Source organism: Cebus imitator, unplaced genomic scaffold, assembly GCF_001604975.1.
Source record: "Cebus imitator isolate Cc_AM_T3 unplaced genomic scaffold, Cebus_imitator-1.0 Scaffold24, whole genome shotgun sequence".
NCBI classification, from domain to species: domain Eukaryota; kingdom Metazoa; phylum Chordata; class Mammalia; order Primates; family Cebidae; genus Cebus; species Cebus imitator.
In genome coordinates this window covers 7,447,598-7,463,541 of record NW_016107339.1, presented here as the reverse complement: position 1 = coordinate 7,463,541, position 15,944 = coordinate 7,447,598, and the positions used below count along the sequence as shown (strand labels likewise).

Here is a 15,944-nt window from a genome sequence, read left to right as displayed (position 1 = left end):
GCTGGGTTCCCGCATGTATTGGAGGATCGGTTGGTCTAGGATTGTCTCAGTTCTTTTCCACATGACCTCTCACATTCTAGCAGGGTAGCCTGGAGCTTACTCTCAAGGCATGGAAGGAGGCCAAGAAAGTGGGGAAGTGTGCAAGGCTTCTGGAGGCCAAGGCTGGAAACTGGCACAAGATAACTTCCAGAGTCTCCCGGTCAAAGCAGGTCACAAGGCCAGCCAAGCTGGGGAAACAAAGACTCCACCTTTTTGTGAAAGAAGGTGCAAAAGATGGAGACATTGGGAAGGATTGGGACTATTTTTTGTAATCAATCCATCACATGGAGGTTGGGGAATTTAATTTCTAGTGGAGTGGCCACATGCCCAGCTGAAACCCCAACAGTTCTATTTATAATAAAAGGAAGAAAAGGAGAATGGGTATTAGAGATAATTTATAGACTCTGCCTCAGAAGGAATTATAGTTCCCCATTCATCTTCCCTAAATAGAGGATACACTCTCAATTTCTTGCCATTAACAATACCACCCTGACAAAATTTCTATTCTTCTTAACTAGAGCACATTTCTCCCTTGATGGTGCTGACCCAGCAACTTACCCTGTGACCTCTTTAAATCAAGTGTAAATTGCTTACAAACATGTTGGGGGTTTAATGCATACAGTCTTTAGATTATTTTGTAGTACCTAGCAAGGTAGCATCTTTATGTAAATGTATTTTTAAAATACTCACTGTATAAAAATTGTATTATGTTAAAAAACAATTTTTATATAAACCTATTTCTTCTCTCACTCGACTATTAAAAAAGTTTAAGCTACACATGTAACAGAAATGCACCTGTACCCTGTAAATCTGTAAAAAAATTCCAAGTAGTAAACATTACCATTACCATTGCCATTGCCCCCAAATCCAGCAGCCCAAATCTGGACTGACAAGTACACTCTGGCATTTTACTACATATCATTAAGAACACATGGGAGTTTGGGGATTCTTTAATACAGGCATATGTTTTACATTTCAGTAAAAATGCATAGTCATGCTTGAATTTAACATAATTTCCTCATACATTGCTTCAAGTGCATGGGGTCTCTTGGGAATTAATAATAGCTTCTGGAGTTTCTCATCACAGGTTTCTAATAAGTGAACATACTCTGCTTTGATTTTCAAATCACAGTACTTGAGAGCTGTTTTGTGGTGAGCATAAAGTCAGCTGTTGGTCTAAAGGACAGAGACTAAAATTGTCAAAGTTCGTGGTGGTGGCCATCGTCATGTATTTATCTGTTTGTCAGTAATTTCAAGTTGGAGACTAACAGGCAATGAAGAATGTGATCATCTTACTTCTAGACAATTTTAGCACAGCAGCAGGCTCACCAGCAGAGTGTGACCTTTTACTGCCCCTTTGTATTGTTTTGAACTATGGATTAAGTAAAAGAATCTTGTTTGGTGTTTCTGAATGTGCTCAGAGACACTAATTGCAAAGCATCTGTTACTTCTCTGTTGCATAGCTTGACATGATTTCTCAGGAGGCCTCAATTTCTATAAACCAGGATGTGATTGTCATCCTGAACTCTAACCTCCTACCTAATTTTTAAAAAGATGGGTGAGGGTCATGTTGAGGGGAAGGAGGGGATGCTATAAGAGGTGGACTGGGAGTCACAGAGCTCCAAAGGTTGTCAAGGTTAGTGGGTAAGTTTTCCTTCTGTAACCAGAATGAAAACTCTGACACTGAGCATTCTGGAATAATTGGGGTCCCCACTTTGACCGTATGGATTTATAAACAGATAAGAGAGATCAGTGGTTACATATCTCCTCCATTTTCCTGTGTGGGTCCCACATTTAAAAATTCATACATGTTCCTTTTAAGACATCTTCCCAAAAAGCTTATTAGTCTTCAGATTACTTATTCTATTCCTTCACAGAAAGACATACATACCTTAAGCCATGTTTGGAGATGTAAAGAAAGGGTCCAGTTGGTTTAAATCCCTCAGAGGCCTTCAGAAGCAGGAAGTGAATGAAGAGGCCTAGGTGTGGAAGCCATAGAGAGGGGCAGGGGCTCCCAGATAGGAGAGTGCACTTCTCTTCAAAAGGGATCATTGTGCATCACGGAAAACACTGTTCTTAAGTAGAGCATTTCTAGGGAAAAACCGGTCCTAAACGTTGCCTAAGATCTTACCCTGAAACTCCGAACACAAAAGCTCGTGTGACCAACAGTCTTGGTTTGTCCAGGACCAAGGGGTTCCTGAGACATAAGATGTTCTGTTTTAAGATAACCTTAACCCACATTACCCGTGCTCACGGTGGAACATGAAAGTGAAAGGAATGTGAATACTTCTATTTAGCAGAGAAGGAATGTTCCAGGCTCAAGCAACCAGTCGGTTCCCAAGGTGGATGTGGGGAAACATAGCTACCATGGAAAGTCCTCAGAGGCCATGCTACTCTAAGTTGCTTGACGGTCTCAACTCCAATAGATTCCAGATCTGATGTAGCTTAAAACGTTAGGGTTCAGAATATAGCTAGGTCAGCTCTTCATTTCCTCTGAGGACAATTCTAGGACTAACTGAGGTATAGGATGTGCTCATTCAGCTTGCAGTCCTGGTCCACATATGAATGCCCTGTATAGTAGGGATACTTTGACAGTTATAAAGCCACCCTGAAATAAAATGCAGGTGGTCAGGATACTCTGGTAGGGCTTTTTGGGTGCAATTTTAACTGTTTTCAGTATTAAGCGTAAACATCTCTCTTTTTAAAGGATACAGACATTAAAAAGTTGCCATGCCTGGCAATAATGAACTCTCCTTCTATTGTAGTACCGAGATGCAGTGAAGTTCAGGGGTTTTCCAAGTGACACCTTTCCTCATGGCTGCTCAGATCCGCATGCAGCACCTCTAAGATTAGAATGCTGGTCCCTCCTGTCTGGTCTCCCACCTAATACCAAGTCCACATTTTCTTCAATACTTTTTCCCCATTTTTTGAAGATGGTAAAACTCTACCACCTAGCAATTATACTCCACCTTGACTTTAAGACTGAATTATGCAGATTCATTTTTATGGTATGCTCTCATAGACAGAGGAAAAGTTCTAAGGTCTTGTAGTTGACAGCAAGGGCTCTGGTGTCACATGCTTGAGTGGGAATCTCGCTTTGGCACCTGGATAGCTTTTTGTGACTGAGGGCCACCTCCACCCTTAAGGGGCAGGCAGTCATCATAATAGATGACTTATTATGGCCTGGTATAGTACATTCTGAATAAAGATTATTTCCTTTATTTTTAATTCCTAAACAAGTATTACATGATGAACTTCTATGTTTACTTTCTAATCCTAGAATAAGAAGAACTGACTACTTCTGTAATTGCAATCATCAGTGGATTCCTGTAGAACAGACAAAGAATGATCAACTTATTTGCAGCTTAATGACAAATTAAGGACATAACCTTTTGAATGACTGAAGATCAACAAATATAATCTCAACCATTTCCTCAATAACCAATGGTCTTGCCTCAGTCAAGGATCTGCCAACGTTTTATCTAACACAGCTACAAATACTATACTTAATAGCTACTGTGAAAAGTTCCGTAACATTAGTGTGCAGAATAATTTCTAAATTTTAGAAATCTTATCCCCATATTTTTAAGCCAAACAATTTAGTTTACTGAGTGCCAAACTACTTTTAAATCTTATTTTACCAGCATTTTCAAACATTTATTGGAATCGTATTGCCTGCTGTGATAACAGATTTCAAGTAAAATCACCATGTTATTTGGAATCTAGTCTTAAGCTCTACCAAGAGTTTTTTGGTTTCTCTGGAGCTTCTCTAGCTTTTACAATTTGAAGCTGGATATATTTGTTTGTCATGAAGTATTTATAATTCATAAAGTTGGGAGAGAAGTTTTTCAGCCTCTTCATATCACGTATTAGTATTAAACCTAAAAATGGCTCCCAGGAAAAACAGGTTAGTGACTAGAATTCCTGCTAGACTTGTTGGAATCTCTGGCTCCAAAATGACACAAATTTTGTTTTGTTTTTGAGACAGGGTCTTGCTCTGTTGCCCAGGCTGGGGGTGCACTGGTACAATTATGGTTCACTGCAGCCTTGACTTCCTGGGTTCAGGTGATCCTCCCACCTAATCCTCCTGAGTGGCGGGGACTAGAGGGGTACACCACCATGCCCAGCTTATTTTTAAATTTTTTTGTAGAGACTGGGTTTTGCCATTGTTGCCCAGGCTGGTCTTGAACTCCTGGGCTCAAGTGATATGGCCACCATGGCATGCCAAAGTGCTGGGATTACAGGTGTGAGCCACCAAGCCTGGCCTAATAACACGTTTAAATGGTCTGACATAGAAGTAGATATGAAATGTGGAATATAACATATTTATTATTTGAAATATGTGCTGGCTGGCTACAGTGGCTCAAGCCCATATAAACTTAGCAATTTTGGAGGTTGTGAGAGGATCACTTGAGGCCAGGAGTTTGAGACCAGCCTGGGCAACATAGTGAGACCTTGTTGCTACAGAAAAACAAAAACAATTTTAATTTAAAGATTGCCTATTAAGGTCAATATTAGTATTACGGGTCTGGTTTAATCAGCCAAAAGTAGGGGGAAAAAACAGTTTAATAAAATTTCATTTTCAATGGTTCAATGCTTTTAGTGCTGAATTTTAAAATCTAAAGTATTAAAGTAAAAGTAAAAAACTCTGTGGTGAGAAACTCTGTAGGCAATTAAACATTCTGAGCAATTTTCCAAAAATTAGTGCTGTACCATGTTGAATTTATTTTACGTTAAAGAAAGAAATGACACATAGTTATCTGATTTCCCCCGATCCCCCAGTCTATGGTGGTCTGTATCAGGACTGACAAACTACAACCCATGGGCCAAATCCCATGCCTATTGTGATAAGTAAAGTTTCACTGGAATATACCTGTGCCCAATGCATTTACATCTGTCTGTGGCTCCTTGTGCTACGACTAGAGGGTTGAGTAGTGCAACGGACCATACAGCATTCTGGCATGCTGAAAAATGTTTTTAAATAAAATAAATGGTAAAAATCATTATTAAAAAGACCAAAAATATTCTTGGGTATTTTGGTTTAAAAGTGGAATTGCAATATTTAAATGTATTTTCTTAGGATTTATTTTTAACTAGTTAAAAACAACAAAAACTGTATCTTTTCAATCAGGCATTTTAAATGTTAAAATGTTTCGAGGTGGATGATTTATATTTGTAAATTCTACTATTCAGCAGTGAAAGTGTTAATGGTTCCTTAAATGAGACCAACGGTATAGTGGGGTCTCTAACTGTATTTGGTGGAGGAGTAGTAGAAGTTTCCACTACGCCTTGTTACACAAAGAACCCTGAATTATCAATCGGCAAGTCAGCGTGTTCTAGAAACTACAACACCCACGTTTCCTCTGCCTCCTATAGCTGCACACTAAAATAGCCTGAAGGTGAAGCCAGACAGACACTCTTGTCATTGAATGTGTTGACCGTGACCAATACAGTTGAGTTTACTTCTTTGCTAAAATCATGGAGAAAAAAAATAACAAAACAAAGCTTGAGGGCAATCACTGTAACAATTTTGAGAGAAATAAAGTCGAAAGCGGCTGAACACAATGAGTAGCTCAGACTTCACTTTCACCAGAAGGCTATTTTTGGAGTTACATATTTTAATTGTTGATAAAGAAGGTTGTAACAGAAAAATGCCCAGTCAATATGTTAAATGATAGCAATCTACTATAACAACCATAAAATCATCAGGCTACTGACAGCTGGAGGAATTCCACATGCTAAGCAACTCAACTACAAAGAAATATTAGAGGTTAGAGGTTTGAGATGAAAAATACACTTGAACCTGTAATTGAATTAGACAAGCCTCACTGCACGTAAGGCTACAGCGGTCACCAGGACACAAAGCAAATGTCGGGTTACCAGAAGTGCATTTTATCAGCCACAGTGATTTATTGAGTGCTTTAATAATACAAGTGTACATCAACTGATCCACAGTCAAAAGTGGCAGGTCCCTAAGAAATTTACAAGCACTTTAAGTAAATCAAAATACATATTATTTTGTTCAATCCAACAGTCTTCTGTGTTGTGGGACAGAAGGCTAGTGATAACAGAGTCTCAGTAATGCACAGTGATTCTGATTGAAGCTCTTGTACAAAAACTTGTTCCCAGTAGCATGCACCCACCAATAAAGACTTCAGTACAAAAAATTAACCCTAAGCACTACATTTAAGTAGAAACGAGATATAATTCTGAATGTGTTTTCCCAAAGATCACATAAAAGAAAAAAAAATCAAAATAAAATAAACAACAACAAAAAAACAAAACCACACAGTAATACAAAGCTTTGTAAGAAAGCTCTTACTATTACAGGTCCAACATTGTTTGCACTGAAAACAAAAGTTCCCATCTATGATGAGGTGGGAAAAAAATCCCAAATCTTTCAAGTTAATAGAAATCAACAAGGGAATAAAACGAGAGAAAAAAGAAAGCGTGGGAGAGAGGAAGTGGGGCAGGAAGAAGTGGGATGGGAAGATGGACAACATACCATCACAAAATGGTTCCAAATTTAATAAAAACAGGAAAATAAGAACCGAGGTCTGGAGGGGTGGGTAGGGCTACCGATGCACTTGGTGAATGTGCTTGCACAGGTCCGGCGGGGGCAGCAGGCAGCAGGCCCCTATGTGGCGTACCGCTTGGTCCACTGTCTGGCCATCCGGTCGTGCTCTGCTCTGTTGGTCATGTACTGTGTGGCGATGCTGCCCACCAGAGGGTCAGCTGCAAGGAAAGCAGAGTTGGGAGTCAGTAAATACCAGCACCGCTGGGGAAGGAGTGTTTAGAAAGCTGGCAAGCAGCAAGAGGGGAGGAGATGAGACGCTACTCTTCTAAACTGGACCACCACTGCTGTGGCTGAGCCAGTGACCTGCTGCTGACAGACTGCATTTCACACCAGCTGCCCAAAGAGTCTTTCTGTTTTATTGATAGCTCTTATCATATTTCTTGACAAGCCTTATTCTCTTTCCCTGTCCCCACCACATACTTCTCACCCTGCTCCCTTTGTATATTTTTTCTGTTGAGTCAGGGTCTTGCTCTGTCATCTAGGCTAGAGTGCAGAGGTGTGATCACAGCTGACTGTAGCCTTGACCTCCTGGGATCAAGCAATCCTCCTCCTGCCTCAGCCTCCTGAGAAGCTGGGACCAAAGGTGTGTGTAACAATACCTGGCTAATTTTTAAATTTTTTTGTAGAGATGCAGTCTCACTATATTGTCCAGGCTAGTCTCAAACTCCTGGGCTTAAGTGATCCTCCTGCCTCAGCCTCCCAAAGTGCTGGAATTACAGGTGTGAGCTATTTGTCTTCAAGTAGATACTTCATGGAGAAAATGCAGGTGGGCTATGGGAGGGGGACTCCAGGGCTCTTGATGAGCTCTCTTGGGAAGAAGTCTGGAGGTCTGGACAACTCCTTAGCCTAGGCTGGCACCACAGGCAAGTGGCACTCTCCTGCCGGATTGTCTTCTCTAAGGAGGCAGCAGAGTCTGAGCTGGACCAGTCAAAAGAGGTGAGGGATTGTCCACTTCTTCCTCAAAATTTGGGAACATACAATCTACATAGCTCATTATTACAAAAATACTAATAGATGTTACTAATAGCTGACACTCACCATGATTTACCATGTCCTAAAACTCTAACATGTTAATGACATGGATTTCTGAGGAGCTGACACACGAGGAAACTGGAGCATAAGAAGGCTCAGTCACTTTCCCAACATGGAGCAAGGGGTGGAGCAGGGCTGGGAGCCAGAGTTCACCCTCTTAACTACAGGGTACCGGGAGAAAGCTTTCTATCTGGAATATTGATTGGGTCAATGTTTAATTAGAAAAATTGAGGCACAGTGGCTCATGCTTATAATACCAGTACTTTGGAAGGCTGAAGCAGCAGGATCACTTGAGTCCAGGGGTTTGAGCCTGTAGTGAGCTACAATCGTGCCACTGCACATCAGCCTGGATGACAGAATGAGACCTTCTTTAAAAAAAAGACCCCCCCCCAAAATTAATTAATTTAAAAAAAAGTAACTCAGGTTCCTAAAGATCCCAGATCTTTTCCCTTCAATTCTCTAATTTTACTCTTTCCCTGATTTCCCCCCCCTTTTTTTGGAATTGGGAATTTGGGAGTATTAGAGCAGGCAGGTAGGAAGGAACCAAAACGGAAAATGAGAAAAATCATGAAAAGCTAATGTTTAGTAGGAAAAATCGTAGAGAATCTGGAAGTATGTGTGTGGTCCAACACCACCTGCAACTTGGGAAGATCCTCCTCTAGCCCTGTAAGACATTCATAGTCAGTCATAGGTTCTCAATATGAAAGGTGTAACAGAAACACTACCTTTTAATCCATCTGCTCAGGCAGATGATAACAAAGGCTTTGAAAGCTGCTCAGCAAGACCTTGCTCAAGTTCTCTTGGAACTGGGCTTATCTTGTAATAATTATTCTAGGGAGAAGCCAGTTTCCTACATTCACTTATACCACAATTAGTAGATTACTTGGCATGTGGGTTTGTTCAGAACTTTTGCCTTTCTGCCTACTCTTTGTGATTCTTCTCCTTAATTTTCCCAGATGTTGAAACCAAAACTCTACCATTTAAACCAGTCCAGTCAAGATTCATAAGATTTAAACCAGCAATACCAAATGCAGACACAAAATACCTGGGAATTGGCCAGGATACTATTTCCGAAATGTGGCCTTTCAGTTGAGCCTAAGTAATGACATTAGAGTAGAAAGGGTCTATCTTTGAAAAAAACGATCTCGTTCTGATTCCTGGCATTCTAGAATGCAAAGACTAAGGTTAAACGTGGGCATCCTTAATAGCTTAAGTTTTTATCACTCAAGATAGGTGCTTAATTATATAGAACTTATATTAGTGAAACACACTAAAGAGCCATTCTAACTTACTGATTGAGGGAAGGCTCAAAGTCAGAAGAATGACAATGATGTTCATGTTCCACCTCAAACTGTACCCACATCCAGAGTGTACACACTGGGAATAAGACAGGTCTGTCATCACGTCAGTTCAAAGTGGGCAGAAGGAAACAAATAAAGAATAAAGGGAACAAGAAGCTGTAGGGTGGGAAAATGTGTCATATCAAGTATTCATAGTATTTCAGTACAGGCAAAAGGAGAAACAATGAAAAACAAGTTGGAGTGTTGGTAACACAATTAGTGTACATTGTGTAAACTTTTTTGCATGCTTAAATAACGTTTAATTGCTTTCAAGCTTCTTTCACATTTTCAAATTTGATTTAAAAAATATTTTTTTTCCACCTGTAAAATTATACATGCTAACTAACTATAAAACAGTAATTAAAAATCACCTCAGACAATATGCAAGACAGACAGTTGAAAGAAAAGACCATCTCATGTATAAATCCACGCAAAGAAAACTACTGTTAATATCTTGGCATGTTTTCTTCCTATACTTCTAAACATATCATGTAAAAAAAAAGGGATTAACTATTCTGCTTTTGTAATCTTTTAAAAAATAACTATATGATTTTTATATCAATATGGTAAATAACTTTTTACATAAATAATTGTCGATCTACTTCATCATTTCTAACACCTGAATTAAGAACCAATTTTCTGTTTTTAGATGTTTGGGTATTCTCCAACTTTTGCTTTAAAAACAACACTGTGAGGACCATTACCAAGCATGTATCTTTGGAAGTGATGAAAATCCTAAATTTGTTTACAGTATAAAATGAAGGGATAAAGTAAAAGTATAAAATGAAGGAGTTAAAAAAAATCATGTTATTGGCTGGGTGTGATGGCTCACATCTATAATTCCAACACTTTGGGAGTCTGAAGGTGGCGGATAGCTTGAGGCTACGAGTTGAAGCCCAGCCTGGGCAACACAGTGAGACACCCATCTCCACAAAAAAATAACAAAACTTAGCCAAGTGTGGTGGTGTGCCCCTGTAGTCCAGCCTATTTGGGAGGCTTGCTTGAGCCCAGAAGTTTAAGACTGCAGTGAGCTGTGATCATGCCATTGCACTCCAGCCTGGGTGACAGAATTAATGTTCTATTAAACATAGTAACTATCTTCTCATATCAATTTACATGTCCCTATGATTTTCTGAATATTACTCCCAGTAGCTAGTGTTTAAACTACTATTTCATGAAAGGAGAAAAAGACTACTAAACACTTTTTCGTATGCTGCACATAAAGATCCAGTTCAGTGGAATAATCCTGAAGAACTAGTTGTGAAAATGGATCTCTGCTGAAAATGGTAAACTGTATATGCTTAATTAAGGGAGGACTTTTCAATGTCAAAGTCTGAAAATACTGTTTCTTAGCAGAATGTCAAACCTAATAAATGCTAAATAAAAGTAACAAATCTAGCAAAACAAATCTAGTAATAAAAAAATAAAAACCATGTTAGATATAGTGAACCCCAAGTTTCTCTTCAAAGAATCAGTATGTCAGTATGTTCAGCTCTCTTATTCTTTAATTCTCTATTTTAAAGTTTAACTTCCTTGTAGTTTCAGTAAACAACCTTTTCCACCAGTTCTAATCAATAGTTCACATCTGTTCCCCCAGTCCCCTGTCTTGTCCTGACTCATCCCGGTCACCTGTTCCAGTCACCTGCTCTGGTCTCCTGCTTTGACCTCTGCCTACCTGCTATGACCTGCCCATAACCATCCTTCCCGCCAAACCACCTGCCCTGCCACTATGGCTCGTATCCCTGCTCCCTTTAAAATAGCCAATCGGAAGGAGACTAGACTGTGAGGTCTAACCCTAGCCAATAGGGGAATGACACAGCAGTAGGGGCGACCTCCTTCAGGCATAAGTACCCCTTTCCCTCCCTTGTCCAGGTTCCATCTGTGAGCTGCACCCTTCTATAGAAGTAAATTGCCTTGCTGAGGAAATTTATATTCAAGTGCTACTTCTTTTGCAGCATTGAAAATTCTACTTATAACAACCAAGTTATCAATCAATGGTTTTTTTTTTTTTGAGACAGGGTCTCACTCTGCCATCCAAGTCAGTCTCCAAACATAAATTGCTGTACCCTATTTCTCTAACAAGAAGAAAATATTTCTCATCATTTTGGGTTTCTAGATTACTATTTTCCCAAATCTTTATTAATATTTGGGATTATCATCTGTCCATTTTCCTCATCTTTACTAAAGAAAAGCCACAAAATTAATCAGTAGATAAGTAAACTGAAATAAAAGTCTCCTACATTTTCTGTTTTTGTTCAATAATTATTTACACTTTTGAAAAGAGGAGCATGTTCAGGCTTATACAGAGCAGGGTTGGACAACTTTAAGCACTTAACTCTCCCAAATACCAGTATGGCATGTATTAGAGGTTCCCTGAGGCAGAGGTATAGGACCTATGGCGTGATTAATAGAAAATCACAGAGATGGAAGTTGGGTATACAAAGCTTTCCTCTAAACCACATTTCCTCATCTGTTTAATAAAAATCATCTCTCTCTCTCTCTCTTTTTTTCTTTTTTGAGATAAGGTCTTGCTCTGCTGCCCTGGTTGGAATGCGGTGGCAGGATAATGGCTCACTTCAGCCTGGATTCCTGGGCTCAAGCAATCTTTCTACCACAACCTCTTGAGTAGCTGGGACTACAGGCACACATCACCATGTGCAGTTAATTTTTTTTTTTTTTTGGTAGAGACGAGGTCTCCCTATGTTGCCTAGGCTGGTCTTAAACTCCTGGCTGCAAGTGTCCTCCCACCTTGGCCTCTGAAAGTGGTATGATTATAGGAAGAGCTACTGCTTTTAGTATTATAGCATTTTTGTTGACAAAATATCAGCCATAAAATACTAACCTGAATGAAAGTGTAGGACTGCAAGATTACTGATGTATATACTTGTGAACTAGCCATCACTATTTGCAAGTGAGTGAATACTGACTGGGCACACTGGCTCATGCCTGTAAGCTCACAGCTTTGGGAGGCTGAGGCAGGAGGATAGCTTGAGCTGAGGATTTTGAGATCAAGACTGGGCAACACAGTGAGAACCCATCTCTACAAAAATAAAAATAAAAAAATTAAAAATAGCTGAGTGTAGTGGCATGTACCTGTGGTCCCACCTACTTGGTAGGCTGAGATAGGAGGTTCACTGGAGCCCAGGAGGTCATGATTATAGTAAGCCATGATTGTGCCACTGCACTCCAGCCAGAGTGACAGAGTGAGACCCTGTTTTTAAAAAAAAAAAAAAAAGCAAAAAAAGAAAAAAAAAGATTGTTATGCATATTCTACCTCTTCCCATTTTTTGAGATTTGTGGTATGTGCACCTCTGATTCTAAAAGAAAAAGGCTCAGACGACTCCTACCTTGCCTCTTTAATGGATGGAGCTACACTGGGTATCTTGGAAGCCAAAGGGTTTATAGTCCTGTCTAGAAAAGGGAGAACAGAGACAAAGATCAAGACTAAAAGGGATTGATGAATGTAGATGCAAAAATCCTCAACAAAATACTAGCAAACTGAATCCAGCAGCATACAAAAAAGCTAATCCACTATCAACAAGTAGATTTTATCCCTGGGATGCAAGGTTGGCTCAACATATGCAAATCAACAAATGTGATTCATCACATAAACAGATTGCAAAAAAAAACCACATGACCATCTCAACAGATGCAGAAAACGCTTTTAAAATTCAACATATCATCTTGTTAAACACTCTCAACAAACTAGGTACTGAAGGAACATACTTCAAAACAACAAGAGCTCTCTATGAAAACCCCACAGCCAACATCACACTAAATGAGCAAAAGCTAGAAGCATACTCGTTTGAAATCCTGAACAAAACAAGGATGCTCTCTCTCACTACTCTTATTCAATATTACACTGGAATTCCTAGCCAGAGCAATCAGGCAAGAGAAAGAAAGAAAAGGCATTCAAATAGGAAGAGAAGAAGTCAAACTATCCCTGTTTGTAGACAATATGATTCTATACCTAGAAAACCCCACTGTCCTTGCCCAAAAGCTCCTTGATCTGATAAACAACTTCAGCAAAGTCTCAGGATACAAAATCAATGCACGAAAATCAGTAGCATTTCTATACACCAACACCAAACAGGCTGAGAGCCAAAACAAGAATACAATCTCATTCACAATAGCGACAAAAAGGATAAAATACAGCTAACCAGGGAGGTAAAGATCTTTATAATGAGAATTACAAATCATTGCTCAAAGAAATCAGAGGTGGCAAAAACAAATGAAAAAACATTCCATGCTCGGGGATAGGAAGAAGACTGTTAAAATGGCCATACTGCCAAAAGCAATTTACAGATTCAATGCTATTTCTGTCAAACTATCAATGACATTCTTCACAGAATTAGAAAAAACTATTTTAAGACTCATTTGGAACCAAAAACAGCCAGAATAGCCAAAGCAATACTAAGCAAAAAGAATAAAGCTAGAAGTGTCACATGACCTGACTTCAAAGCATACTACAAAGCTATCGTAACCAAAACAGCATGATACTTGCACAAAAACAGACACATAGACCAGTGGAACAAATTAAAAAGCCCAGAAATAATGCCACAGATTTACGACCATCTGATCTTTGACAAAGTGGACAAAAATAAGCAATGGGGAAAAGACTCCCTATTCAATAAATGGTGCTGGGCTAATATACAGAAGATTGAAACTGGACCCCTTCCTTATACCACATACAAAAATCAACCAAGACAGATTCAAGACTTAAATGTAAAACCTAAAATTATAAATACCCTGGAGGACAACTTGGGAAATACCATTCTGGACACAGACCTAGGCAAAAATTCCATGATGAAGACTCCAAAAGCAACTGTGACAAAACCAAAAATTAACAAATGGAACCTAATTAAATGAAAGAGAGTCTGCACAGCAAAAAACCAACCAAACAAGCAAAACACACACACACAAACTATCAACAGAATAAATAGAAACTCTACAGAATAGGAGAAAATATCTGCCAACTATGCATCTGACAAAGTTCTAATATCCAGAGTCTATACGGAACTTAAACAAATTTACAAGCAAAAAACCAACCCCATTAAAAGGTGGGCAAAGGACACAAACAGACATTTCTCAAAAGAAGACATATATGCAGCCAAACAAGCATATGAAAAAATGATCACTCATCATTAAAGAAATGCAAATCAAAATCAAAATGAGATATATCATCATGATACCAGTCAGAATGACCATAATTAAAATGTCAAAAAATAAGAGATACTGGAAAGGTTACGTAAAAGAGGGAACACTTATACACTGCTGGTGGGAATGTAAAGCATTTCCACAAACTACTGTGGAGAGCAGGTGGTGATTTCTCAAAGAACTCAAAGCAGAATTATCATTTAACCCAGCAATGCCGTTACTGGGTATACACCTGAAGGAATATAATCTTTCTACCATAAAGAAACATGTATGTGTATGTTCATCATAGCCCTATTCACAGTACCAAAGATGTGGAATCAACCTAAATGCCCATCGATGGGGTAGATTGGATAAATAAAAAGCTGTGGTACATATACACAAAAGAATGCTACGCAGTCATAAAAAAGAATGAGATCACGTCCTTTACAGCAACATGGATAAAGCTGGAGGCCATCATCTTAAGCAAACACAGGAAGAGAAAATAAAATACTGCATGTTCTCACTTATAAGTGGGAGCTAAACATTCAGTACCTATGGACACAAAGAAGCAAACAACAGACACCGGGGCCTACTTGAGGATGGTGGGTGGGAGAAGGGTGAGGATAGAAAAACTACCTATGCTTATTACCTAGGTGACAAAACAAACTGTACACCAAACCCCTGTGACCTATATAACAAATTTGCACATGTACACCTGAAACTAAAATTGAAAATCCAGGCTAAAATGGAAAAGCAGCAGCTAAGTGGTAAGAGGAAAGTGAATCCCGAGCAAATGGAGAATATAGCAGACTGCTGAACTGTTGCTGACTCTTTGCAAGACCAAAGAACATTCTATCTTGGTTGGTTGATAGGTGGTATGGAAGAAATTACATTAAATTTTTAAAAATTTCCCTTTCATAAGAAAACATACACATCTTGAAGAAACACAAACAAAAATAGTATAGCACTGTGGAAAAGGGCATGGGCATTGGATCCAGAAGGTCTGGGTTTATACCTCAGTTCCACCACTGAGTCAGGTTACCTTGGGCTAATTACTTAACTAATTACTAAATTACTAATTACTTGGGTTAATTACTTAATCCCTATGTGCCTCAGTTTCCTCAACTGCAAAATAGGGAGAATAATGGTATCTACTCCATAGTTTATGAGAATTAAATAAATTAATCCTTGAAAAGCATATACAAATTGAAGACAAAATAAGTATTTGTGTGCATCTTTTAAGAATATACATCTAATTGTCTTTTTAAAGACATTCTCTTCAGATAAAATCCAAAGTCAGCATGGCTCCCAAGGTCTTCTGTGATATAGACTTTATCTTTCTAACCTTCTCACCTCATGTTTTAACCATAAAAAATGACTTAAAGCTTTTTAAACAAGCCCTGCTCACAGAGGGCATGGGTTTGAGACTAACCTGGTCAATATGGCAAGACCCTGCCTCCACATAGAGTTTTAAAAATTAGCTGGGTGTGGTGGTACATGCCTATAGTCCCAGCCAATCTGGAGGATCCCTTGAGCCCAGGAGTTCAAGATTGAGGGGAGCTATGGTTATGCCACTGCACTCCAGCCTGGGTGTCAGAGTGAGACGCTACCTCAAAAATAAATAAATAAAAAATTTAAAAAATATTAAAAGGATCAACAATTTCACCATTTACTTGAAATAAAAGCCCTTTGTCATATGGCACCCTTGCAAAATGTGTTTAATATGATCAGATCTGACATTAGACAGGATGTTACATGATATTACCATAAGAATTTTTAAAACTTAGGCCAGGTGCGGTGGCTCACGCCTGTAATCCCAG

At 39.0% G+C, this 15,944-nt stretch overlaps 1 protein-coding gene across 3 annotated transcripts in view; it reads right to left on the bottom strand.

The window, feature by feature from the left end:
- Window positions 1-5,925: 5,925 nt before the first annotated feature.
- The window catches only part of LOC108299945 (ubiquitin-conjugating enzyme E2 E2), a 370,422-nt gene continuing 360,403 nt past the window's right edge, over window positions 5,926-15,944 (bottom strand). For all 3 annotated transcript variants that reach the window (XM_017522545.1, XM_017522546.2, XM_037736231.1), the window contains exon 6: window positions 5,926-6,774. In XM_017522545.1, the coding sequence (XP_017378034.1) occupies window positions 6,677-6,774 (98 nt within the window). In that variant the 3' untranslated portion in view covers window positions 5,926-6,676. The remainder of the gene's footprint in view (window positions 6,775-15,944) is intronic.